Below are 27,379 nucleotides of genomic sequence, written 5' to 3'. Positions count from 1 at the left end.
CTGTGGAGGAAAAGGCAAAGAACCTGGATTGGGCAGACCCAGTGTAGACCAGACAGTCTCTGCCAGCCCCAGTGGTTGACCCATAGCCAAGATCGCTCATCAGAGGCTTACCGATTTGGGCTAAGCTTCTGTGTCACCACTTTGTCCAGTCACTGACCAAGAGCTGCCCGGAGCAAAGTCTGTGATTCCCACTGGGATGAACCCTGTGGGCTCCAATGGCTGGGACCTTTCTGCTGGTCACACAGCTGGGCTGAAGGTCCTTTCATGAAGGGAGATCAGTGTTAACTCATTTCTGAGCCTTCCATGTTTTTTGCTGCTGATCAAAGTTTTTTTAAAATATAATTTTATTTCTTTGTTTGTGGCTGTGCTGGGTCTTCATTGCTGTGTGGTCTTCTCTAGCTGCAGTGAGTGAGGGCGCCTCTCTAGGTGCGGTACACAGGCTCCTCACTGCAGCGGCTTCTCTTGTTGGGGAGCACCAGGCTCTGGGGTGCACGGGCTTCAGTAGTTGCGGCTCCCTGGTTCTAGAGCCCAGACTCAGTAATCGTAGCACACAGACTTACTTGCTCCATAGCATGTGGGATCTTCCTGGATCAGGGATCAAACCTGAAGGCAGATTCTTCACCACTGAGCTACCAGTGCAGCCCCCATCAATTTTTTTATTCTTTGACCTGAATACCCAGCATGTTAAAACTAGAAGTAATTTCAATGCAAGTGCACTTGAGCCTCTACATTTTACAGACAAGGAGGCAGAGATGCTGTCTTATTATTTCCTTCATTCTAGGATCCATTCTGAATTGACTCTCAAATTAGAATCTGCTGGATCAATCCAACCATTCCCATTCTTATTCCATTCCAGTGATATTCAAGTATCCATTTTCCCAGCCATCTCACTGCCCTCCCCACCCCCCCCACCCCCCACCAGGAGGCACTACCTTTTCCTGGGAGCCAAGAGAATGAATGCTGATGGGTGTCAGGGAAGAAAATGAGGGAATTATTTGTGATATCAGTGCTTGGCCCAGTGGTTCAATGACACCTTTACAGAAAACGGCATTGACACTTTAAATATCAGGCTTTTGTGACTTGAAGTCCCCAAATAATTTCAGACAATAAGGGGAGCTGAACCCACAAAGGCAGATGAGCTGCAGCAAGAGTTGGGAGTCTGAGTGCAAATTTTTGTTCATTGAAGGAGGAAGATCGGCGGCAGAATGGGAGTCCATTGTAGGAATATCTGCCCGTCGTCCTGGGTATCACTCACTCTTCCTAGAAGGTGCTGGGCTCTGGGGTCTTAGATGCCCTTGGGGGGAGCTCTACACACTGGCTGTGGGTACCATCCCTTCCTCCTCTCCTGAGAGGTCCGCTCTGCTCTGGGGTGACGGTCTTGCCCTGGCTGCCAACCCCATAGCAGGTGATGTCTGTCTCCTTGGTCCTGAGGGCCCTTGATGACTCAATTCTCTCAAAGCAAACACTTTCCACATCAATAATTAAACAGATCAATTAGGGGGAATTTACCAAGTATAATCAGGCAAAATCAACTGTGTGCCCCTCGAGCATTCTATTTTTCATGCCCCGTTCCCTCCCTCCCCTTCCCCTGAAGTATTGTTTTGTGGACACAGAAAGTCTCTGTTTTGTGTTTTTATAAAGCCCGAGCAGAAAAGGGGGGAAAAAAAACAAACAGGCAGTTGTAAAGGATGGACGTGAGCAGTGGTAGGTGACCCAGGCTGTTCGGTCTCCGCTCTCTCCTTATAGCTCCTGGGGCTTGAGGAGTGGAACTGGGGCAGGTTGTTTTTGGGGCGGCACATGCTGTGGGGAAGAAAATCCATGGGGAGGGGGCCCTGGTCCCCAGAACGGTGAAGCTTTCAGCCAGAAGCAGTGTGTGTTAGGCGTTAGAAGGCTTCTTATCCCACAAACAGAATATAGGCCATCTTTTCAAAAAGCTACAAAACATTGATAAAATGTTCATCTGCTTGGCCACAAGAAGGATAATAAGTTTCCTGAAATGTTTAATGTTAAACACAGTTTGACCACAAGGGGAAAGTAATAGTAAAAGGACAAATTGAATGAATGAAACCACTACAAGATTAAAAACCATTTTCCTAAATCCCTGAATAAAAGAGGAAGTCAAATCAGTGGGAAAAGGTCATTTAGAAAAGGGACAAACAGTAAACTAAATACCTGTCGTACTTGTTCAGTCAGTGATACACAAAGGGTGAATTCAAGTCCTCACATGTTTTAATATCAAATTAGCAAAGAATGAAATCAATATTCAGATTCAAAAATCAGAAAATGAGCAAAATGCAAATAAAACAATGAGAATAAATATGGTAAAAAATATCAGTGAAATTAGAAAACATACAAAGAAAGTGAAAATCAGGAAGGTTGTCCGGCTCCAAGACGGCTGTAAGTGTATGGATTGTCCACCTTTGTGATTGTGGGGCTTCCAGGCAACTGTTGCCGCCTTTCCCAGCATCACAAGAGGTGGGGAAAGATGTCCAGATCTTTCCTAAAGAGCACAGTCCTTCATAATCATTACCCAAGGCACTGAAAGAGCCTGCCTCACCTTGGGAAGTTGGCAGGGGAGGCAGGCATTCTCTACTTGGGGAGCAAGTGTCTGCCGTGTTGTCAAAACCACCAGCCTTCACCGCCCTTACTCACATCTTTGCAGCATTTGATTTTTGACTTTGTTGGTCAGGACCACTTTTTATAAGGTAGTTTTTCCATCCCCTGTTTTGTCTCTCATCAACACCAGCCTTCTCCTTCCCTGCTTTGTTCCATCAATTGTTAGCATCCTAGACTCAACCACCTGATCCTGTTTCCTTCTCAAGAAACTAACCGGGTTCTTTGTCTTGTCTTTATTTTACCCATTTTCTGCACAAATACACGGCCAGATCTTAACATCACTTTTGTCCTAGAAAGGAACAAGTATTGGGGGAAAATGGATAAAACTTCTCTTGATCTTTTGCCTTATTCTAGAGTCTTCAGTGCTGAACCCTTGAGACCTAGTTCCTCCCTTCTCCCTATGAACCTCCTCACTTGTTTCACAGCTCACTTTTGACTTTACCTCTTGCCTCCTCTTCCTGTCTTGACCTCCTTCTGATCCATTTTCAAACACTCAGCATTTCTAGCTCATTTTAGATGTCTATTTCAGTTTGGGCTTTCCTGGTGGCTCAGTGGTAAAGAATCTGTCTGCCAATACAGGAGACACGGGTTTGATCCCTGGGTCAGGAAGATCCCCTGGAGAAGGAAATGGCAACCCACTCCAGTATTCTTGCCTGGAGAATTCCATGGACAGAGGAGCCTGGCGGGCTACAGTCCATGGCGTCGCAAAGAGTCAGATACGACTTGGCGTCTGAGTACACATGCACACAGGGAGCTAAGATCCCCCGTGCCGGGCAGCATGGCCAAAAAATAAATAAATAAATAAATAAATAAAAAGTAAAATAAGTGCTTTTCAAAAAAAACAATGCCTTCTATTTGATCCTGTCTAATAAATTCTTATCTTGTATTTTATTGTAGTCCATTCTTTTCACTGCAGGTGGCAGTTTTCTAAAGCTGTGCTTCCCAACAAGGGATGAGTTTGCTTCCCAGGGGACACTTGTCTGGAGACATGTTTGGTTGTTGTCATGCCCCAGGGGCCTGGTGAGATAGTTCTGGCATCTAGTGGGTAGAGGTCTGGCATCTAGTGGGTAGAGGTCTGGCATCTAGTGAGTAGAGGCTTATTGGCTGAAATTGTTTGGGGACTTCAAGTCGCCTGCTCACATCCTACAAAACACAGGCTTGCCCACCACAAAGAATTATCCGTCCTGAAATGTCCATAGTGCCAAGGTTGAGAAACCCCTCTCTGAAGGGTTGTGTCCATAGATCTAAAAACACTTCTCTGCCAGGGTTACCAAGAAGGGGGAACACTGCCCCTAATAACACACCAAGTTTCTTCCAAGAGGAATAATAAGGACAAGTTTTGTCTTTCTGGTTAGTCTCATTTTCCCTTCCTTTAGTGCATGGCGTCCTCTTTCTTCAAGTGTGTGTCAACTAGTGAGACTTAGGTCTCCAAGGCCACTTGGAGGTTAAAGTACTAATGAACGCTCCTCCAAGTGTCCATAGAGGCTGATTCAGCACGCGGGGCGATTAGCAGGGTCGGGTTAGAACTAATGAGCTCTGGCTGCCAGTTGTGGCCATTGGAGTCTAGTGGGGCTTTGAGACCCAAAAGCCCTCGACTTCATTCTGACCGGCTTGGACTTCTATTACTTGAAAACCCAGGAGGGAGAAAACTGCTGAAATGGTAGTTTCCTCCCCATCAGGCTAATTACTTCTTTTCCCAAGATCAAGACTGTATTTGGAAGGGCTGAGACATCTGAAAGCAGAGAATATCCTGCCTACTGGGGCAAGGAAGCAAGGGCTGTTGTGTGCCCCTCAAAAGAGATGGGCGATTAGCAAAGACTCTGAAAGCAGAACACGAAGTGGAGAGACTTGGAATAGAGTCTGCAGACCCACCCGGCCAAGAAAGAGGTGGTTGTGACTGGAAACGCCAAAGCCCGGGCCTGGGAGGTGTGCCCTCTGCTCCTGAGTAGGAAGAAAAGATGCCAGTGGGACTGGAAGAGTTCAGCAGAATGCATGAAAGTGGTGGAGAATTTGGAAGGGAGCAGATGATGTTGCTTTTGGGTGGCAGGTGTGAGATGACCTCACCAAGCTGTCAGCAAACTCAGCCTAGAGGAATGTGGTTCTAGTTTTCCTATGAATAAGTGATGCATTTTATTTATCTAAATGGAAATATGTTGCCTATTCTTGAGCATTCTTGTTTGTTTATTTGTTTTGGCTGCTCCAGGCCTTAGTGGTGGCACTTGGGATTTTAGATCTTCATTGTGGCATGTGGGATCTAGTTCCCTGACCCAGGGATCAAACCCAGGCCCCCTGCCCTGGGAGCTTGGAGTCTTAGCCACTGAACCACCAGGGAAGTCCCCAGCATTGTTAGCTGTAATCACTATGGATTGGTTTTACAGATGTGCACTGGTTAGGAAGTCTTTTAGAGGTTGCTCTGGCTTAGAGCATAGGGTCCTGGATTTTTTATCCTATTTGATTAGTAGTGCTCAGTCACTTCAGTTGTGTCAGACTTTTTGTGACCGTATGGACTATAGCCCTCCAGGCGCCTCCATCCATGGGGATTCTCTAGGCAAGAATATGGGAGTGGGTTGCCATGCCCTTCTCTGGAGGATCTTCCCAACCCAGGGGTAGAACCTGCATCTCTTATGTCTCCTGTGTTGGCAAGCATGTTCTTTACCACTAGCGCCACCTGGGAAGCAGTGTTGGGCAAATTATTTTGTGTCTCCCAGCCAGACTTTTGTAATATTTAAATGCATGGTTGGACTGGTGTCTTATATAAAGCTTTGTTTCTCCTTGAACTTACTATGGATTGAAGAGAATTGGTTGATGTCAGAACTGTCCTGTTAGAATAATTTCTTTACATCTTCACCTAAGCTGAATTAGACATTAAAAGCATACCAGGGAAGGGGGACTTAATAACAAGTGAAAACTTTCGATTATAAGAACTAGGAGAGTGCCGACAACAACGATATGTTAGTCAGTTTTCATAGGTCCTTTGCAGGCTTCTTAGCATTTTGAAGGCAAAAGTAGGGAGATGATGGCAAGTGACTGAATTTGATTTTTATAATGGGATTATTTCATTATTTCCATTAAATGAAAGAGGAAGCTGAGACACCAAGAAATTAAGACACTTATGGGTCACATAATTATTAGGAAATGGAACCAGACGCTTCTAGTCCCAAACTTGACCCATTTTCACAGTATTTTTCCATCCAACCACCTCTAAGTTCTGTGCTTCATATCAGGGGATTGTCTTCTGATATTTTGGATTTTATGGTTATTTTAAATGCCTTGAAGGCAGTTAACAGTATTTGTTGAAGCTTAATAGGAAGAACAGTCCAGCCCAATCAATGAGTTTCTAGTGACTTGCTATTTTCCTAGACTTGATGAAGGTTAAACAATAACAAAATCTTCTCCCAGACAGTCAGCATGAAGGGAATGAAATAACTGTGTACATCAGTATCTAGGTATTTACAAAAGATCTCTCTTATTTTCATCATCTGAAAGTCCAAACTAAATCAAGCTCAAGGAGTTTGAGAGATCATATTGTTTTTGTTCAATTGCTAAGTCATGTCCGACTCTTTGTGACCCCATGGACTGCAGCACGCCAGGCTCCTCTGCCCTTTGCTGTATCTTGGAGTTTGCTCACATTCCTGTCCATTGAGTTGGTGATGCTATCTAACCATCTCATTCTCTGTTGTCCCCTTCTCCTTTTGCTTCAATCTTTCCCAGCATCAGGGTCTTTTTCCAATGAGTCGGGTCTTAGCATCCGGTGGCAAAAGTATTGGAGCATCAGTCCTTCCAATGAATATTCAGGATTGATTTCCTTTAGGATTGACTGAGAGATCATATAGCAGTTGGCCATTTCTGTGGCTAAAAATAAACTCATCGCAGCGCCATCACATCATCAGCTTCACCATACCGAGCGCCTTCAACTTGTTTGCTCGCGTGTGCAGCATCTTGGGTACCTCTAACAGTTTCTCATCACGGCTTTTCCCATTCCTAGGAGACACAAGCATTATCTTGATGGCCTTACCCACCCCCAACAGGAGCCACACACATCTTTACCATAAAAATAGGCTAAAATAAAGGTTAAGTGACTCCTTCACTCATGTCCACACCATCCGTGTTGCAGACAGGCACCAATGCTGGCCATTCAAAACATTTTGCAAACCAAACCAGTGATGTAACCACGTAGACTTCATTTTAAGACGTCCGGGATTAGGGTCTATTTTCTTATTTACTCTGCTTTTGGCATTTTAGGACTGAGTTAGGGCTTCTCTGGTGGCTCAGTGATAAAGAATCCATCTGCTAATGCAGGAGACCTGGGTTCGATCCTTAGGCTGGGAAGATCCCACATGCTGCGGAGCAGCCATGCCGATGGGTCACAACTACTGAGCCTGCGCTCTAGAGCCCAGGAGCCACAACTGCTGAAGCCCACGTGCCTTAGAGCGCGTGCTTCCCAACAAGAGAAGCCACCACAATGAGAAGCCCTTGCACTGGAACTCGAGTGTAGCCCCTAGTCTGGAGAAAAGCCCTTGCAGCAATGAAGACACAGCAGAGCCATAAATAAATAACATTGTTTTAAAGTGAATAAGTTAAGGAATATGAGTCAGAACAGAAGGAGCAATTCTATTTCTTAGAGGGTACAGCAAAACTTTTGGTGTTGGGACATGTAAGTTGATGAATAATTCCACTCACTAACCTGTTAATAGTTTGGTGAGCATCTGTCCAGATTTTTGGTAAGCCCATATTATATACCAGTACATCATGTCAGTTATTATGGCTAAAATCGTGTTTCATAACATTACCACAAGACCTCAAAGACATATGGATGCTTGTTCGACAAGGCTGCAGGGTTCTTCTGATCTGGGCTGGCCTGAGATTGCTGCTGGCCTTGCTCACATGTCCGCATGTCTGTGGTCAGCTGTGAGTTGACCAGATGGCTGTCTTGATCTTGCCAGGGTCTACCCACATGACTGGGGAATCAGCTGGCTGAAGGCTGGTCTCGGGTAGGCTTAGCTGGGATAATTGGGTGACTGAACTTTGTTCTGTTTATCGTCCACCCTCCAGAAGGCTGGTCCAGACATGACCTCACAGTGGTGGCCAGACAAATGAGTGGAATATGCAGGAGGTTTTTCCAACCTCTTCTTGAAATAACTATACAATGTTATACATTGTATAACTATAACATTGTATAATGTTATAACTATACAATGTTGATGCTCATTGACCAAAGCAAGCCACATGGCTGAACTCAGTATCCAGTCATGGGAAAATAGATTCCATGTTCATGATGAAAAAGCTGTAGAAGTCATGGCAAAGGGCGAGGAGAGTGAGAGGGACCAAGAATTGGGGCCATCAACACACTCAGACCAATAATCACTGAAACATCCTTTAACACATTAGTGTTTATTTATTTATTTATTTTTTACAAGTGTTTTTTTATCATATTTTTACAATATGAGATAATATCCTATTATTTTATGGCTTACACAATACTGAAGATCTTTCTTCATTTGAAACAGATACAGTTACATCTTTTTTACCTTGCACAGTGTTTTTTTGGATAGCATATGCAGTTTTTACCCAGTCCCCTAATGATGGGCATATAAATTGTTTCCTGTTTTGGGAATTTTTGGATGGTGCTGCCAGAGACACACATTTGCATAAAGTTTTCTATACTGACACTGATGTTTCAGTAAATTGAACCTACGGAATCCCTCCTGTTTTATCCTCCAGCAAGACTGAGCCACTTGTAATTCCCTGAATGTGTCACCACCTACTGCGCCTCCATGCTTCAAACCCTGTTTCTTCTAAAATCCTGCTCCTTGGTCCACTTGACTGATAAGCTCTCGTGAAACCCATGAAAAAGTGAATCTGCATGTAACATCACTGACGATTGCCTTCACCGCCACCCTGCAGGGTCTCAAATTCATAGTGTGTGCAACTGTACTGTTATTCCAGCCTTCACTGAGGCACCACTGTGTTTGTGAAGCCTTCTCTAAATCCCTTAGGCAGTTCCTGTCCTTCGCTGAACATCTAAGCACTCCTATTACAGTCATTGTCCCAAACCCCTTTGCTATTCTGTCTTTCTGTCAAGAGGGTAAGTAAGCTCTTTGAGAGCAGGGCTGCTGTCTTTCTGATTCTTATTGTTCCATTTCCTGGTGGGGTGCTTGACCCAAGTGGACACTTGACAAAGGTTTGCTAAATAAAAATCTTACACTTGGGGTCAAAACTAAAGGTAACCGTACAATAATAATTCAACAGATACTCATTCATTCACTTAACAAATAGTTATTGAACATTGGCAGTGAAGTGCATGTTTGAAATGGGAAGATGACAAGAATGTCAGTGTGATTTCTTGACATCAGATGGTGTTTTGAAAGACTCCTTATATCAATGTAAAGGAAATAAAATCTAAGAAAAAAGGCATCTCAGTAGAAAATAATAGATCAAAATACATAACCAGGAAATAGAAATAGCATTCTTTAGAAAAGTCTTTAGAAATAGCATTCCTAATAAATGTCTGGGAAAATGTTCACTGGCTTAAAACATAAGTATTAAATATTTAAAAATTTTTCCCATATATTTATTGGCATTAATTATGCAATATTCATAATGCACAGTATAAATGAATGCATTAGAAGACATACTTTAATATATTGAAGTAGAACTGAGATATCTGAAATAATATATTAAAATTCAGAGATAAAGTTTAAATACTTTCACAGAAGGCCAGTTTGCCATTATGATTCAAAAACCTTTACAATATACACACCTTCCCTTCTACTTCAAGGAAATAATTAAACATGAATGAAATGTTTAACTTTGGAAACAACCTAAGTATCCAACAATAAGGAATTCACTGAACGCTTCGTGGCAGTTCACATAATAGCACACTACATGGTCATTTAAAATTAAGTCAGTGTGTATTTAAGGTCAGAAATTTCCTATTTCAAAGTCTACAAAAGCAGTTCAGAATGGTTTACATACATAATGATCTCATTTCACAAGTGTTATAAAGAATTGCATAGAATAGCTTGGATGAATAGACTTCAAGACACTTCATCTGAATGTACAAGAATTTGGGGCTTCTCTAAACTTTTTCTACAATGAATCTTCTCAATTTGTATGTTAAATTTTTTTTTAATTTAATTTTAAAAAGGCCTTGGGGACTTCCCTGGCAGTCCAATGGCTGAGACACCGTGTTCCCACCACCGGAGGCCCAGATTTGATCCCTGGTCAGGGAAGTAGCTCCCACATGCCAAAACTAAAGAACCTGAATGCTGCAACTAAGACCCAGTGGAAAGCTGCTGTTTTTCTCTGGAGTCGTACCCTGCAGCCTGCGGTGTTTTGTTTCCCTGAATTGATGGGAGAGCGATTCCTTCCTGCTCCATCCCGTGAAGGTGGTGACAGCATGCCTGCAGCATCTCTGCCATGGAGGGCCTCCCTGTGAGTCGCTTCATTTCGAAAGTCCAGTTCCCAGGGACCCTCAGGCTTGTTTGGAGTCAAAGCTTTGTCTGTCTGCCTTTTTTCTCTGCGATGACCTCTCTGAGGCCTGGTACATCCTCCCTGTGTGCTTAACAGGTCCCTGGACAGAACTATTCATGCATCTAAACATCCCGTGCATCTAAACATTTCCAAAGTGATAAACCAAGCGAATAAACCGTTAAACAAAATATATTCTGTTCTTCTATTTTGATAGAAGAAATATTTGAATTTGAAATACTCCTTAATAACAACAAAACAAAAAACAACAGTGCTTAAATCTATTGTTTTTATGTGTCTGAAAGTTTAGGCAAAATACCAGAGGTAACTCGATTTAATTGTTATTGCTCAGTTGGGTCTATGGATGGGCCAGCGATGTGTGGGTGAGTAATGAATGGAAACACGCACACATCATGAGCAATTACATCTTCTGCAGTACAATTCATTTCTCATGCTTCATTTCAGCAAAATACTAATTACATTACCGTCAAGATTTTTATGATAATTTTGTTCTGGTGGCAATAATGACCTAGAGCAGGGGTCGGTAGACATTTTCTGAAAAGGTCAAGATCATAAATAGTTTAGACTTTGCAGGCCATCTGGTCTCTGTCACAAGTGCTCGACCTGCCGTCCAAGTTCAGAATCAGTCACAGACTTTCCGTAAGCAAAGCCTGACTCTGTGTTCACTATTCGCTACTGAGACAAATAGCTGGATTTGACCCGTGGGCTGCCTGGTCCCTGTTGGAGCCATGATTTTCTCCTCCTGGGCGGCACAGGTGGCAACCTTGTCGATGGAGTGGATCTGTGAACCCTCACTGATCGCTCTCCCGAAGTTGGTTTTGTCCGTTTGTCTCACTTCACAATTGATACCGTGATTTTGGAGGTTGGTCTCATCTCACCAGAGTGAGACTATTTTGGAAGTTCTGTTAGTGAGACAGAACATAGGTCATTTTTTGCAGGTCAAACCCAGGGAAGCTGATAGCAGGTCCTGATGGCCCATTTTAGAAAGAACATCCAGGGAGGCCAGGGCCCTAGTCCCTGAAAAACCACAGCTTCATGTTGATTTTCCTGCTTTGAACTTTAAAGGCAGGGGCTTCTATGGTGTGGCTCAGTGGTAAAGAATCCACCTGCCAGTGGAGGAAACACAGGTTCGATCCCTGGTCTGGAAAGAATCCACATGCCAAGGAGTAACTAAGCCCATGTGCCATGACTACTGAACCTGTTCTCGGGAGCCCACATGCCGCAACTACTGAGCTCATGTGCTGCAACTACTGAAGTCAGAGCGCCCTAGAGCCCATGCTCCGCAACAAGAGAAGTCATTGCAGTGAGAAGCCTGCTCACCACAACTAGAGAAAGCCCGTGCACAGCAATGAAGACCCAGAGCAGCCTAAAATACATACACATAAATAAACTTTGCAGGCATATTGCTGAGCACCCACTCTGTGTCCAGAACCTAACAAACAGAAATCAAGGAAACCAAAACCGACAACAACAAAAAATGCATCCTTATCCAAATGTAACAAAGAGGCTTTCTAAAATGTCAAGGTTTTTCTCATCCTGCCCCCATGTGTCTCGGCTGCTCTGCTGTCCTTAGATCGTCAATTTCAAGCCACGAAAGCACATTTCTTGCCTTATCTGTAGTGGCACGTATGCGAAGGGCTGATAATTCCAGGCTGATGAGAGGATCCGTCTGCAGCTGCACAGAAGCTGACAGCCCTCAGACCAGTCGTTTATAAAACCCTGTCTGGAGCCAGAATGAGCTGAACTGGGGGCATGCATGGCCGTGGCCATGGCCGCAGCCCTGGCTGTGGCCGCAGAGCTAGGAGAGCTGCCCCCACCCTCGGCCCTGGCCCTGCCTGCCCCATGAGGAATTCCACGTCTCCTCTGGATGGTTGATCTTGGAACATGGTTAAAAGTACCAGATAGGATGAAGAACAGCCCCTCCTTTCATCGAGGCTGGTGTTTAATGCATCATTCCTGCCTCAAAAGGACCACAAGGGAATTTCCCCTGCAGGGATGAACTATATGGTTTAGGGAGTTGAAACCTCAGCATGGTCGAACCCAGAGCTCTCTGTATTTCTAGAATTTGAGAAGAATTTTGTATCATGGAGACAACAGTGAACCAGGGCTCAGGTGAACAGGGTCTAAGCCAAGCCTTGGGTCCATCCAGCTTTGGGTTTTTTCAGAAAACCCATGGTTTCCTGCCTCTGTGAAACCACAAGACTGGGTTGGGGATTGGGTTGGTGCTTTGAGACTCCCCCCAGTTATCCGTCAGTGATGGTGCCCCCACAAGATCACAGTCTTACCTACTTCCTTTTCTCCAGCTCATTTTGGTTTCTTTTTGGTTTTTACTTTATATTGGAGTATGGTTGGGGGCTTCCCAGGTGATTCCAGGGGTAAAGAATCCACCTATAATGCAGAAGATGCAGGAGACCTGGGTTCAATCCCTGGTTCAATCCCTGGGTGAGGAAGATCCCCTGGAGGAGGGCCTGGCAACCCACTCCAGTATTCTTGCCTGGAGAATCCAGTGGACAGAGGAGCCTGGTGGGTTATAGTCCAAAGAGTTGGACATGACTGAAGCAACTTAGCACGCACTCGGAATATAGCTGATTGACAATATTGTGTTCATTTCAGGTTCAGCAGAATGACTCATATACTATTCATTCTAAATATATTTAAATACTATTCATTCATACTAAATACATCTGTTCATTTTAAATTCTTGTCCCATGTAGGTTATTACAGAATATTGAGTGTAGTCCCCTGCGCTCTACAATAGGTGCTTGCTGATTATCTATTTTATATATAGTAGGCTTTGCATGTTACTCCCAAACACCTAATTTATCCCTCTTCCCCCAACCTTTCCCCTTTGGTAGCCATCAGTTTGTTTTCTATGTCTGTGAGTCTGCTTATGTTTTGTAAATAAGTTCATCTGTGTCATTTTTTTTTAGAGTCCGCATGTAAGTGATATCAAATTATATTTGTCTTTGTCTGACTTTCTTCATCTCATTCTTGATCTGTCTGTCTTTCTGTAATCTCTCTCCCTCTCACACACACACACTTTTAAGAGTTTATAAATATTATTTAGGCTGTAGATGCTAATTTAATTACAGTTTATCTCTGTTTTCTATCAGGTTCAGTTCAGTTCAGTTGCTCAGTCATGCCCAACTCTTTGTGGCCTCATGGACCAGGCTTCCCTGTCCATCACCATCTCCCAGAGCCTGCTCAAACTCATGTCCATCGAGGCGGTGATGCCATCCAGCCATCTAATCCTCTGTCACCCCTTCTCCTCCCGCCTTCAGTCTTTCCCAGCATCAGGGTCTTTTCCAGTGAGTCAGTTCTTTGCAATAACTCCAATTCCAATACTGTTTTCTATAGTCATTTTTTTATAACTAGATTTAGAAACGTTAAGACATTTCTGTTGTACAGTCACTAAATCGTGTCCAACTCCTTGTGACCCCATGGACTACAGCATGCCAGGCTTCCTTTCCTTCACTGTCTCCCTTAGTGTCCTCAGAGTTATGTCCATTGAGTCAGTGATGCCATTCAATCATCTCATCATTTCTCTTCTAATTGAATTTCTATGTCACCTCTGTTTCTTGGACATTTGAGCTTTTCATTTTGCTCTGTCTACTGTTCAATTAAAATGAAATCTCAAGGTTGCTTTTTTGCTTAAATTCTCCTAGATGCCAAGTGTTTGGAATCATTGCCTATCTGAAGATGTAATTTGGATGCTTCTTTCAATGCAATAAAACTGAGCTCAGTAGAAACAGCTCAGATTTTTCTCTTTATAATCTTCTATACATTTCGGGCCCTAACTCAGGTCTATGCCAACCCCTCTCCCACCTTCATAGGTGTCAGTAGCCTAGATATTGTGCTGTTTTGTTTGCCTTTCTTTGGGAATGCCCTTGAGATACTTTCTTTATCCTCAAATTCTAGAACACTTTGTGAATACTTTTCAAAGTGTGGATCTCTACCAAGGCCAGAACTAGGATGCGGCATCAATAGTACATAGAATGCAAAAGTCAAGGAGATGTTCACTCCCAGGCTAGCACAGGTATTGAAACCTGTGTACCTGGACTGAGTAATGATCATCCCTTCCCAGCATGATGCATAAAGAACACCTGACATCCAGAGATAGATCCACTGTGGACAGACGGAAAATCCCCATCTTTTTCCCAGGTCCTCTCTTTCCCAGACTCTGGTTGTCTTTATCAATTCTGCCACTATTATTAGGTGGTCCGTTACCTCTAGATTTTAATGGGGTTAGGGCTTTCTTTCTGGGTATTCTTTGATATTTTGAGAGGACTTCGGGAGAGGTACATCAGTTCCCAAGAGCCAGACACCATTTTAAAACAGAGTTTGGGGGACTTCCCTGGTGTCCCAGTGGTTAAGACTTCGTCTTCCAATGCAGGAGTGTGAGTTCGATCCCTGGTCCGGTAACTGAGATCCCACATGCCTCGCAGCCAGAAAACCAAAATGTTAAACAGTAGTAATTTGTGACATTCAATAAAGACTTCAAAAATGGATCACATAAAAAAAACTTAAAAAAAAATAAAAATAAAACAGAGTTTGGGATGCTGTAAACGAGGTTAGAAAGGATATTTTCAATCTTATGAACACATGAGTTTCCCAAAGAAGTAAACTTAGAAGGAGAAAATGAGAGGGTGGAACAATGAGCCTTGTAAGATACTGGTCTATTTTTGTATTTCCTAAGAGTCCACAGATGATAAAAATTGTAGAATTGCTTGGGAAACTCTGAGATCCCACACCGACATCAAGGATTATGGATTGAATTTATGATCCCAGATAACCCTTGCCTCTTCCCCTTCAGGACTGCCCTGCTATATGACCTGGATCCAGATGTATTTTCTGTCCTTCCATGAGGCTCCCCCACATTATCAACCAAGAATCCTTGACTTCCCTCTCCTCCCCTGCAGTGCCAAGGAGCATTGTGTTGCTTTCTTGAAATAAGCTGGTTTCCTTGGTCCATAAGCCTGAGGAGGGTGAGAACCATCTCTTTCTGTCTCTTTACTTGATTGTTCAGATGTTTAGAAGGAACACTGGCTTTCAGGGCACTGGGAAATGTATCCATCTTTAAGTCTGACGCTTGGATATCTTGACGACAGTTTGCTTATCAGATCTGCACATCGATATTCGGTCAGTGTGGGAGCCGGTTCCAAAACCATACATCTTCCTTTCCTACAGAAGCCAACTCAAAAACATCAGCGAAAGGGAGTTTTCTTTCCAGCCTCAGAAGGCACGTTCGGAGTGGGGGTCCCACATAATGCCAGCAGGAAAAGAAATATTGCCATAGCTGCCCTTGGCCCGGGCGACGCAGGCCCGGCGGCATTGGAGTTACTTTGCTTCCTGTGCTCCTGGCTCACGCCATCGGAGGCCCCCCTGGGAACCACCTTCACTCCATGGCCATGAAAAGAGCATGTTTTCCCTAGAATTTCCTGCTGCCGGAGGTTTCCAGAAACAGACACACAGTTCTGTTTGGTTGCAGAGACTAAAAGGAAAAAAAAAATGTATGTGTACATGGGCCAGATTTATTTATTTCTCAAGGTAAATTACCTTTGCCTTACAACTTAGGTCCTTCCCTTACAGAAGAAAGCCTTTGAAAAAACAGGCAGTGTCTGCGACCTGTTTGCAAGATTCCAGGCAGAATGATTCATGCTCTTGAGGTGGATAGGGAAGTAGTGCCTGTCATATTCCCTCGTTGTGACAGAATGTCAGTGATGGATCTGCCATCTGCCAACAGACCCCTGCCCAGGTCCAGGAAGGTGGAAGGAGCATGTGCTGTGGGGCAGAATGGACCTGGATTTTCATTCTGTCCCTTTCACTCATTACTGTGTGTCTTTGGACAACAACTGTAATCTCTCTGAGCCCATTTCCTCCTCTGAGATATTACGCAAGTAATTCTAGCTTTTCACTGTTGTGAGATGCAGGAAAGAATACATCAGATCTCGATCTACAGTAAATGCTAAGTATGGGTTCCTTTGCTTCTGTCTTCATCATGTCTTCCTAAGACACTTGGAATTGAATTCTTGAGTGTCCTGTGTCTGTTATTGGTAACAGAGTCTTTTCTGTGGACTTCACTTTCTAGCAGTGACATCTTGTTTTGATGTTTTGGCCACAGAGGATGAGTGATGCAGAGATGGGTCTCCTTCGGGACTTCCCTGGTGGTCCAGTGGTTAAGACCCCCTACTTCCAGTGCACAGAACAAGGGTTTGATCCCTGGTCAGGGAACTAAGATCCCACATGCCACATGGTGCAGCCAAAAAAAAAAACACACACACACACGCAGATACAGAGATAGGTCTCCTTTGTCCCTGTCTTCCTGAAGGCAGCAAGATTACTCAGCTGGTGGATGGGCTAGTTGGTCTTTCTGCTGCCTCCAGGCACCAGGGAGATGCCAAGACAGCCTTCATCTGAACCAGCCTCAGCACTTTGCCTTGGTGTCTGTTACTGGAGCTGTATTCTTTTCAGCCTCATTGATTCTGAAATCAATTCTGTTGATGCCAAGTTGCCCTGCTTAATGATTTGCAAAAATCTTTTTATTTGATTGGTAGTCACACTTCAGAAGAGATCAGCAAGTGTGAGGCTGGGTGGAACTTTCAATCTGACAGGTTACTAATGAGTTAAAGCCCTGAACATATGTGGAACTTTAGAGCTGGGATGGTCTCTAAGATATGGGAGATGGTGGTCTTATTTTGCTGATGAAGAAACCAAGGCCCAGAGAACTTAAGTGATCCACTTAAGGTCACACAGCTTTTAATATCAGAATCAAAGCTGAATCCACACTTCTATTCCTAGTTTTGAGTTTCCTATGAAACTCTGTTTTCTTCATGGAGATGTATGATCCATCTAAGCCATGTTTTAGGATAAAAGCAATCATGTGTTGTCTTTTGTCTTCATTAGAATTCTCAGGCAGAAATCTTTTTTTTCTCATGTGAAAGATTCTTTAGTGTCTTCTATTTATTCATCATATAAATTAAGTGATGTATTTCTTCCATTAGTTATTTTTTTTAAAAAAATGAGTGTAGCAATGGTCTTATTTTTTTAACTTTTTTTTTTAGTATAGCCAATTAACAAACAATTAACAGACAGTTTCAGGTGACCCTCAAAGGGACTCAGCCATACATACACATGCATTCTCCCCCAAACCCTCCCATCCAGGAGGCCACATAACATTGAGCAGAGTTCCTTTTGCTGTGCAGTTCAACTGCATTTTTGTTTTGGGAGCTGTTTGGGGGGCTTTTTTATAGTAAAATTTCTATCATTTTCCACCTGTAAAACTTTGGGATCTTCTTTGCAAACATCCCCTCTGTTCGCTCCGTGAATCAGTTGTGTGGCCCCCTGTGGCCCCCCCATCAGTATTCCTCCCTTTCTCACCACCTTTTTCTTCCTCACTTTCAGCCCCTAACCCAGGTCCTCTGCTCCTCAAGCTGGGATCGCACTGGAAGAACCTCCCCAGATATATCTAACTACCTGCAGGGCTTTCCTGATCCATCCTGACTTGTACGCTGACTCAGATTTAATCTCTCACTGACGTTAATCACACCCTCCCCTTTTCAGTCTAATTTCACGCAGCTCCCCTGTTTCAAACAGACAAATTCCTTCATCTGTGTTCAATTTGGGCCTTTCAGCCTCTTCACAGCCACCCTATGGGGTAACTTTCTCACATTATTGGGTCTGCATCCATCGAACTGGCTCCGTCCGAGTCACCCTCTGTATGTCCTTTTCCCATTGCTCTTGTCTGCTGACTTTTCTCTCATCCTATGCAACAGGGATAACCTGGCCGCGGGCACTGGGAGGACCATCCATCACCTCTCATAGACAACCATGGGAGCTTGGACCTGCTGCTTTTCCTGCCTAAATCTCAGCTTCTTCCTCAGAAAAACTGGGAGCATAATGTCTATCTTATCTTACAGGAGAAAACCATTGATAAATGTTTTGCAAGCATACTACATTCTTCAGCTATCTCTGTGCTTGTATCCACACTGTAGAGACACATCCTCCGTGATACTGTGAACTCCAAGGCGCTTATAGCGCTGGGAGAATCTCATTTGGGACAGAGGCCAGGCAGCTCCTGTTCTGATAACTTGCCCGGGGTGAGGGGCAAGGGGTCCCTAGGAGGATCACTGGTTCCTAGAGATGGAAGCTCAATCCTTGTCCCTTCATGAACTAAACTTCCACAAATTGTAAATGTAGTTGGTTTAGCAAATGCCCTTTTTTATAAATTATTTACTTATTTTTGGCTTTGCTGGGTCGTCATTGCTGCACAGGCTTTTCTCTAGTTGCAGCAAGTGGGGGCTACTCTCTAGTTGCAGCGCATGGGCTTCTCATTGCAGTGGCTTCTCTTATTGTGGAGCATGGGCTCCAGGCTACAGGCTGCAGTAGCTATGGTACACAAGCTTAGCTTCTCTGCGGCATGAGGGATCTTCCCAGACCAGGGATTGAACCCTTGTCGTCTGCATTGGCAGGCAGATTCTTTACCACTGAGCCACCATGGAAGTCTCGCAAATGCCCTTCTTGAAATCCACGTGTTCCTTGGAGAATTGTAGAAAACTGGTCCATTTATTTTTATATGTGCCATAAGTTTTTACTGAAGTATAACACCATTCAGAAAAGGACTCAGATCCTAGGATCTGACTCAGTGATGTTTCACAGGGTGGATACTCATGTCACCAGCACCCAGATCCTGCACTGGGGTATTCCTGACTTTCCAGAAGCCCCTGTGGCCTCAGTCACTAATCCTCCCCCCCACCAAAGGTAACAGCTGAGCTGACATCTAACACTAGAGGTGGGTTTTGCCTGTTTTTGAGCTTTTTATAGGAGACATCATCTAGTGTATACATTTTTGTAACTGGCTGTCTAATTCATTTCTATTGATACAATTCGATGTCTTTGTCTTCTGGGTGAGTTCTTTTTTTAAAGAAATCAGGCTAAAATAGACATAACATTTGCCATCTTAGCCATTTTTAACTGACCATTTTAACTGACCATTTCCCAGGTCAGTAGCAGTAAGTCCATTTACGTTGCTAAGTGATCATTCTCCTGAACTCTTTTCATCTTGCAAAACTAAAATCCCCACCAAATACAAACTCCCCCTCCCCCAGCCCCCAGCCCTGGCAATCACTATTCTACTTTCTGTCTCTGTGAATTCAGCTTCTCTAGGGACCTCATACAAGTGGGATCACACAGTCTGTATCCTTCTGAGCCTGGCTTATTTCACTCAGCATCAAGGCCTTAAGGCCCATCCGTGTTGCAGCAGGTGTCAGAATTCTGTTCCCTTTTTAAGGCTGCATAATATTCCACAGTATGGGTAGATCATGTTTTGTCTGCCCATTCAGCCCTCAGCCCTCTCTGGACACTTGTGTTGCTTCTACTCTTTGGCTATGGTGAATTCTTCTTTTTTTTCTTTGGAGACAAAGAACAAAAGTGTGCCATGCACCTGGTAATAATCCTCCATTTGCTTGTGAAACTCTTTCTTCTTGTGAAACTCCTTCTTCTCCTTGACATCTTCAGGAGAAAACAAATAATCATCTCTAATTTTTCTTTATAATTCTAGTTTCTACCCTTTTATCCTACCCATTTCTACTATAAATTGTCTCAAAATTATTTTCACTCCTGCAAAGTGAATGGAACAGCCAATCCCGTTTGCCTGGAAATTAAGGCATCCTAGGACCCACCCTGTCCATTGTTCACTGGAATTTCTCACCCTGCACCCCAGCTTGTCTGGTCTTTAGGCAAACCCACATGTCTTCTCATTGCACTCGCCTCTCTGCTCCCCTCACTTGCCCGGTGTTTCTGAGAAGTTCTCATTGTGCTTGTGTGGCTCTTCCATTGAGTGTCCCAGGCTGAACCCTTATACAGAGCAGTCATAGTACATGCTTCACTTGGGTAAGGAAGGAAGATGTCTAAATTCACCTAAACACTTTGAAATACTATATTCCAACATATATGTGCATTTTGTTTTGTGTGATAAAGGAGCTCTTTTCTGAGCATTAAAATTCAAGTTGCAATAAGAAAACGAATCTAAGAATTTAAAAGGGAGATGGCCATTTAAAGAATTCTGAGATGAGTCCTTTTACAAAGCAATAATTCTCTGCAATATAAGCCTCATCAAGGATTTACTTGCACTTGCATTTCTTCCTTTATGAAGAAAGTAGGTAGCAGGCAGCCCCTAGTTCACTCGAACTCCCCATCCCGTCCACTTTCCTCATCCTGAAGATGACAGTAATTAATGTGTTTTTCCTCTGAAATCCTATTTTAGCTGTTTCCTCTTCAAACTCCTCCTACTTTGGATAGCTCTTTTTCCTACCCTATCGAGATAATTTAAAATAGCATTTCTTTTCTTCAGGGATATGGGTAATATTTCCTCTGGGCCGGCACAGTCTATGACTTTAATCTCTGCTGACAGGCCGCTGGGGAGTCTGTACTTCTCCCCGGGGCCGGAGGGCAGGAAGACTGAGATTGCCCACCAGCAGCTCCCATCTGAAGGGTGTTATCTCTATTCTACTGGCAAAATGCGAGGTCGAGTGGTTAAAAGTCAGAGATGATAGGAAAGGAGGCAAGAATGCTGACTCTTTTTAAAAAATCATGAAATACTCCTCCTTATCATTTCAGTGGTGTCTGAGGTGTGTTTTTTTACAGCCCAGAACTTTTTTCACACATTTGATCCAATTTTCTTCCCTGAGATAGTCCAACAGTTTCTGTATAGATCTCCTGGCTCATCTTATAAAAGTGTAACTTAGCTTCCAAAGTAGGTTGGTCTAGCCGACTTCTCAGTTCCATGAAGGGGCTGTGTGTGTGTGTGTGTGTGTGTGTGTGTGTGTTGTCGTTGTTGTTTAGTTGTTAAGTCCTGTCCAACTCTTCTGTGACCCTATGGACTGTAGCCCTCCAGTCTCCTCTGTCCATGGGCTTTCCCGGGCGAGAATACTGGAGTGGGTTGCCCTTCCCCTCTCCAGGGGATCTTCCCGACCCAGGGATTGAACCCAGATCTCCTGCATTGCAGGCTGATTCTTTTCTGCTGAGCCTTGAGGGAAGCCCATATACGTGTGTATATATGTGACGAATCCACAGATTCAGTCACTGTGAATATATATATATACACACACATACACAGTGACAAAATCTGGGGATTTGTGTCACACGGGGGCCCCAGCATTACACAGGCAGTCATGACCATCTGTGTCTCCCTTGTGTCAACACAGACTTCCCTGGTCTTTGCTTTTTCTCACCCAGACCTTCAGATATGTCTAAGAAATGGGAGATGGGGACACAGTTAAAAGTTCTGAAAAAGGAATTGCAGATTTCTTAAATCAACAAGGAAAAAAGCAACAGGAATCAGATATCTAATTATCATTTCCCCTCCAAAAGAAAAGTAAAGATAAGCTGACTAAAATATCAAAGAAAGAAAATTGTGAGGAGATCTGTATCATTAAACTAAGCCAGCATCAGTGGCTTATTGCACGAATGTTGAAGAATTTGTGCCAGGTATAAATGCACATGGTAACAGATTGTTTGTGAAGCAATTGACATGATGTCTGAGATAAACGTCAAAGTAATTCATTTGGGGTGATGGGGGAGTTGACACAGTGGGTTAGGAAGGAAATGAAGTTGGCAGTCAGTTGCTTTTTGAAGTTGGATGTAAGTTACGTGAGATATATGTTATAGTTTTCTCTACTTTGGGGTATATTTGAAATTTTTCATAATATACAATTAGCAAATATACAGGAGGAATAAAATTACAGGAAATCAAACAAAAGCAGACTCATGTAACACAGTACATTTTTTATTACAAAGGTGAAATAGAAGTTAATAATAAAATTATGAATGAAACCAGCAAGTCAACCATCAGAATTTAATAAAAGTAAAAGCAATCCTAATGCCTGAACCAAAAAGAAAAAGCATCAAGTGCAATTACTAAATATTTGTGAAGTTATGCAAAGGACCAACAGTACATGTCGAAGTTTGGGGAATTTGACCAAGTCTGTACTTAAAGGGAAAATAGTAGCTTCAAATGTTTTTATTACTTGAGATGAGAGAAATTATAATAAATGAACTAAACATTCAATTAATTAAATTGGAAGAACAAAGCATGAATAGAAAAAGAATAAATGTCATTAAAAAAGTAAAATGCAAATAAGTAAATTTGAAAAGTCATCTACCAACTAGAAAGAAAGGCAGGAAGAACCCCCACAAAATTATAGTTGAGACAGGGCATAAAACTTCAACTACTCAACTGGGTGATTTTTAGGAAAATATTAATTGACAAAATTCACCGAAGATGAAGCAGATCATTACAAAACAACAATAACCACAGAAGAAACTGTAAATGTATTTGAAGATTCTAGTCCCTTTCTTATCCTCAACCCCCAAAAGCACCAGTATTAGATAGCTTGGGGCTTCCCAGGTGGCCCTAGTGATAAAGAACCTGCCTGCCAGTGCACAAGACACAAGACTTGGGTTCGACCCCTGGGTCAGAAAGATACCACGGATCCAGGATTCTTGCCTGGAAAATCCCCTGGACAGAGGAGCCTGGTGGGCTACAGTCCATGGGGTCACAAAAGAGTTGGACATGACTTAGCCACTAAACAACAACATATAGATACATATTTCAAATCTATGATAAATAGTGGATTTAATGGCAGTACACTTTTGGAAAAACACATAGGTTTTATTTCACGTGCTTGTACTTTTGGACTGGCTCTGAGACCCATCCTTTCTCATGCTTGAATTCGGTAGCAATCTCTCCAACAGGACTCTTAACAGGAATTTCCCCCCCACCCCCACATGACAAGTGATTCTAACATTTGTCAGGAAGAATAAACAGACAAGAATCGTCAAGAACGTTTTGAACAACAGAGTCAGAATTTACTTTGATGTACAAGAAAATATATTACCATAACATGATAGTAACTTAACATGACAGTTGGGCCAATAGAGAGAGGGACCACGATATTTAAACTATTTTAAGGGTGGCATTTCAAATTATTAGATGATAAAAGATGGATTATTTGATAAGTCTTGTTTGTTATTGGAAAGTTCAGAAATTATAAAGAGAAATATTTTGTGTACTACACAATGATATTATGTTGATTATAGTTTGTTTATAAGAAAACGACAAAAAGGGCTCAGGGTATTTTAACACCATCTCACTGCTGTATAATTGTGTTTATTACAATATTCTAATTCACCTAAAAGAATTTGATCAAGGTTATTGTCTTACAGCCTTGTGGGTTGATGATTATAAAAAAATTACATAGCATTTATTTTGTGCCAGGCACTTTTCTAAGCTATCAAGGTATATTAATACCTTTAATATTACACAACATCACAACATCCGTGGGAGGTCAAAATAGTGTTATTATTTCCCATAAAGTACATCCACTAGGAACTAGGGGTGCAGAGTGTCTGTGCAACTTCTCCGAGGTCACAGCGACATACCTAGTAAGGGGAGCGATTGGTACATCAACTCAGGCCGCCTGGCTCTGGGTGCATAAGACTTTCGCTCTCCTAGAAGGAAGCTCACAGAGTCCATTAGGGGAAGGCACTCAGGCTCCTGGCTCTAATGTGCCTTTCTGCTCCACTCAGGGACCTGAGGTTCTCATATCAGATGTTCAGGGCCCTCTAAAAGCTGGATACGGCAGAAAATAAGGGAAGAGGTGACACCAGGAGAGGATCTCAGAGAATGTCGAATCTTTCTCCTTCTACCCTAAACTAAGGTGCCTTCACATCTTAGGTGGATAGAGATCATCTGACCTCCAAGCTTCAGAGGGACGTTCCTGTATCTCTCAGCTCTGAAATTTGGCTTACATTTTTTCATGTTTCTACAACTGTAATTAGATGGAGCCAGGATTGAAAGTGTTGACATTGCAACTGGATGCTCGGTGATGACCTAGAGGGGTGGGATGGGGGGACGGGTCCAATGGAGGGGCGGGTGGCAGGGAGGGGGTATGTGTATACCTATAGCTGATTCACGTTGTACACCAGGAATTTACACAACATTGTGTAGCAGTTAACCTCCCATTAACAATCAATTTTTTAAAAAGTGTTGACTTGGAGACGTGTGGCCAAAGAGCTGTGACCTCTGACCCGCCCTGGTCTGTTTGCTCCGCGCAGGGACCTGATGCCGAGGACCCTGGACGGCCAGATCACCATGGAGAAGACCCCCAGCTACTTCGTGACGCGCGAGGCGCCCGCGCGCATCTCGGCCATGTCCAAGGACACCAAGCTCCTGGTGGTGGTGCGGGACCCGGTGACCCGGGCCGTGTCGGACTACACGCAGACGCTCTCCAAGCGGCCCGACATCCCCAGCTTCGAGAGCCTGGCCTTCCGGAACCGCTCGGCGGGCCTGGTGGACCGCTCGTGGAGCGCCATCCAGATCGGCCTGTACGCGGAGCACCTGGAGCGCTGGCTGCGCCACTTCCCCGCCCGCCAGATGCTCTTCGTGAGCGGCGAGCGCCTGGTGCGCGACCCGGCCGGCGAGCTGGGCCGCGTGCAGGACTTCCTGGGCCTCAAGCGCATCATCTCGGACAAGCACTTCTACTTCAACCAGACCAAGGGCTTCCCCTGCCTCAAGAAGGCGGAGGGCAGCGGCCGCCCCCACTGCCTGGGCAAGACCAAGGGCAGACCCCACCCCGAGATCGACGCGCAGGTGCTGCGGCAGCTGCGGGATTTCTACCGGCCCTTCAACCGCAAGTTCTACCAGATGACGGGCCACGACTTCGGCTGGGACGGATGAACTTTTAATTTAAAAAGAAAAAAGAAAATATCAGAAGATAATATATTTTTTTACCAATCGGTAGAGAAGAAGCAGTTTAATATTTGCGCTGCCGATATTTGTTTCAGTATTTTTTTTTCCCCATGAATGTTAAAGAGATTGTTCTCCTCTCCACCCTCACAACTACCAACCGCAATGGTTTCCATAAAAAAAGGAAACCTGCAGGAATCTCCATTTTCCATCTTTATTTTATGTTTTACGTGCACAGTTATGAAGTATGAATGTCAGTTGCCATTAAAACTTTCAAGAAATTCCTGAGAGTATAGCTCACTCCCTCTCTTTTTTTAACACAGCCCAGATAAAACTGATATCTCTCCTGATGTTTTTCTCCCTTTAATTTTGTTCCTGTGCCACTTTTTCTTAAACCCTTTCCCAATTAATAATTCTGTACGGTTACCCATCACTTCTCGGATATCACAGTGTTTTCAACTACATCTTTCTTGATCCTTATATTCAGCTGTGATTTAACAACATAGAACAGGAAGGCTATTATCCCCATTTTATAGATAAAGAAACTGAGTATCAGGGAGGTTAAGTGACGTATCTTACTGCCAGGTGGTGGACCCTTGACAAAACTCCATCTTCCACTTATTCCCTGTTTTGTGCCACTCTTCTCAGGAAGTATGGGAAAGGCACAGACATCCTTTAGAAATGCTTGGCTAGTTTGGGGAGGGTTTCCTGTTGCTTTTGAGTTCTAGGCAAGCCTTATGGCGCTCAGACACCTTACACAGTTGTGCTCAAGGAAACGACTCTGTCCTGGACACAACGTCTTTTAAGAGGCAGTCTTCTTGGCTTGCTAAAGCACCCCAAGAGGTGGAAATCCCGACTGAATTGAAGTGAGGGGAATTACTGGATTGTTGCATGGAGAACAAGGTGGCTACTCGCACTAGGAGCAGGACAAGCTGTGGTAGGGGCAGAATTTACGTATTCTTGTTTTGATTACCTTATTTTTTTTTCCTTAAAGAAAAACCCACATCAGTAAGAGTTTGCAAATAGCAACCTCAGTTTTTAACCTATTTTTTAACAAAGAAAGTCTGCCTCTGCTTATAACATCTTATTTCTAACCTTGGAGCTAGTACTAAAAAAAAAAAAAAATCAACATCTTATTTACAAGGCCCTCAGTTTTTTATGGGTGGAGGGAGGGCTGTCACTTTGTCACTTTATTTTTCCCCATTTCCTCTTTATACCAATTATAATATTCATTGATATTTGGAAAATAGTCTTAAGAAATGCAGATATGGGTATAACGGTGATTTTTTTTTTCTATTCTCCCATCTGTTTCTGCCTGTTCCCCATTTAAATAGCTCAAATAAATCAATAGTTTATTAAGAGTGTTCCTTTCCTCTCTGAGTGGGCATTAACCAGATTAGCATTAATGGGAATTAAATTGGTTTAGAGAAGAGCACATATGCACAAACTATATAAAACATTTATAATTAGTCTGTCAGCAACATTTTATTACAGGTTTAAACCCAAGAGGAAAATGTCTCCAATCTCATGAACGTTTTCCATGTCTGCCAAAATGGAAAGGACCGGACACTCCAGTGTTCTAAAACAGTATTCTTTTTTCTTCTCTGTTTTGTCAATCGAACCTAACGTCATTTTAAAATATGAAGTTTTATTGTGCATTTGACAGAGATGCTATTACTGAGTGAACTATATTTCTTGAGAAGTCTAACACGGGATTAAAATGAAGGAAAAAAAACTTAAGTTTCTAGGTATCCTATTCTTGCTTTAAATCTCTGGATTTATTTATTAATTCTCTTTTATGGGTGTTAAGTAGACCCCAAATCCAGGTCCCCTTTCCCAGCTGATCTCCTTCCCTTCTGTGCCCTCAGCTTCCTGACACTACAGCCTGTTTTTCTGTTCTACTTGAATCATCACTACCAGCAGCAAGAAATGCGTTTTATACTCTTCATCTTTTCTCTTATGTCTGTGCTTCTGATTCTCTCATAAGCATTTGTTGGCCTTACCCAAAGGTGGCTCGCACAAGGAAGCAAGCACATCTAACAATTGTATTCATCAGCCTTCATCTTTTTATGTTAAGAAATAATAAAAGAACAGAATTGAGTGCAAAGAATTTCTTGCATGTAGATTTTTTTGTTTGCTCATATGATTTTTTAAATGGATGACTACAGAGCATTCCAGGAAAACCTTCTAAGATTTCATAAGAATATTAGAAGTTCTTGATCCTAACCAAGTGTATGAAGATCTCAGGTCAGTGTACCCCAGAACAGGAATTTTCCATTTCTGCCTTTATGTGATATTTCCCCTTTCTGTGTGTGGACTTGGACTCAGATTTCTTTTGTCCATTTGGCTCCATCACATAAGAAATAGGCTGTGCTCTTGATCTGAGCCTCTTCGTCACCCTTCCTCCAAGCTCTCTGCTCCACAGTCATGTCCACTGACCTCCTGCTCTCCTCTCAGACGTAGAGAACAACCAGAGGTCAGCCTCACTCTGAATCATTTTGCTTTTGAGGCCATGTCTACAGTGTATAA

General features: G+C 43.2%; 1 protein-coding gene across 1 annotated transcript in view; it reads left to right on the top strand.

Moving 5' to 3' along the window:
- Window positions 1-26,960, top strand: part of HS3ST3A1 (heparan sulfate-glucosamine 3-sulfotransferase 3A1) — an 83,016-nt gene extending 56,056 nt beyond the window's left edge. Inside the window, exon 2 of the mRNA XM_043903894.1 lies at window positions 24,220-26,960. Coding sequence (XP_043759829.1) covers window positions 24,220-24,841 — 622 coding nt within the window. The 3' untranslated portion in view covers window positions 24,842-26,960. The remainder of the gene's footprint in view (window positions 1-24,219) is intronic.
- The last annotated feature ends 419 nt before the right edge of the window (window positions 26,961-27,379 follow it).

This window comes from Cervus elaphus, chromosome 5 (genome assembly GCF_910594005.1).
Source record: "Cervus elaphus chromosome 5, mCerEla1.1, whole genome shotgun sequence".
NCBI lineage: Eukaryota > Metazoa > Chordata > Mammalia > Artiodactyla > Cervidae > Cervus > Cervus elaphus.
The sequence above is the reverse complement of the archived record's forward strand: the minus strand, read 5'-3'. Positions and strand labels throughout refer to the sequence as shown.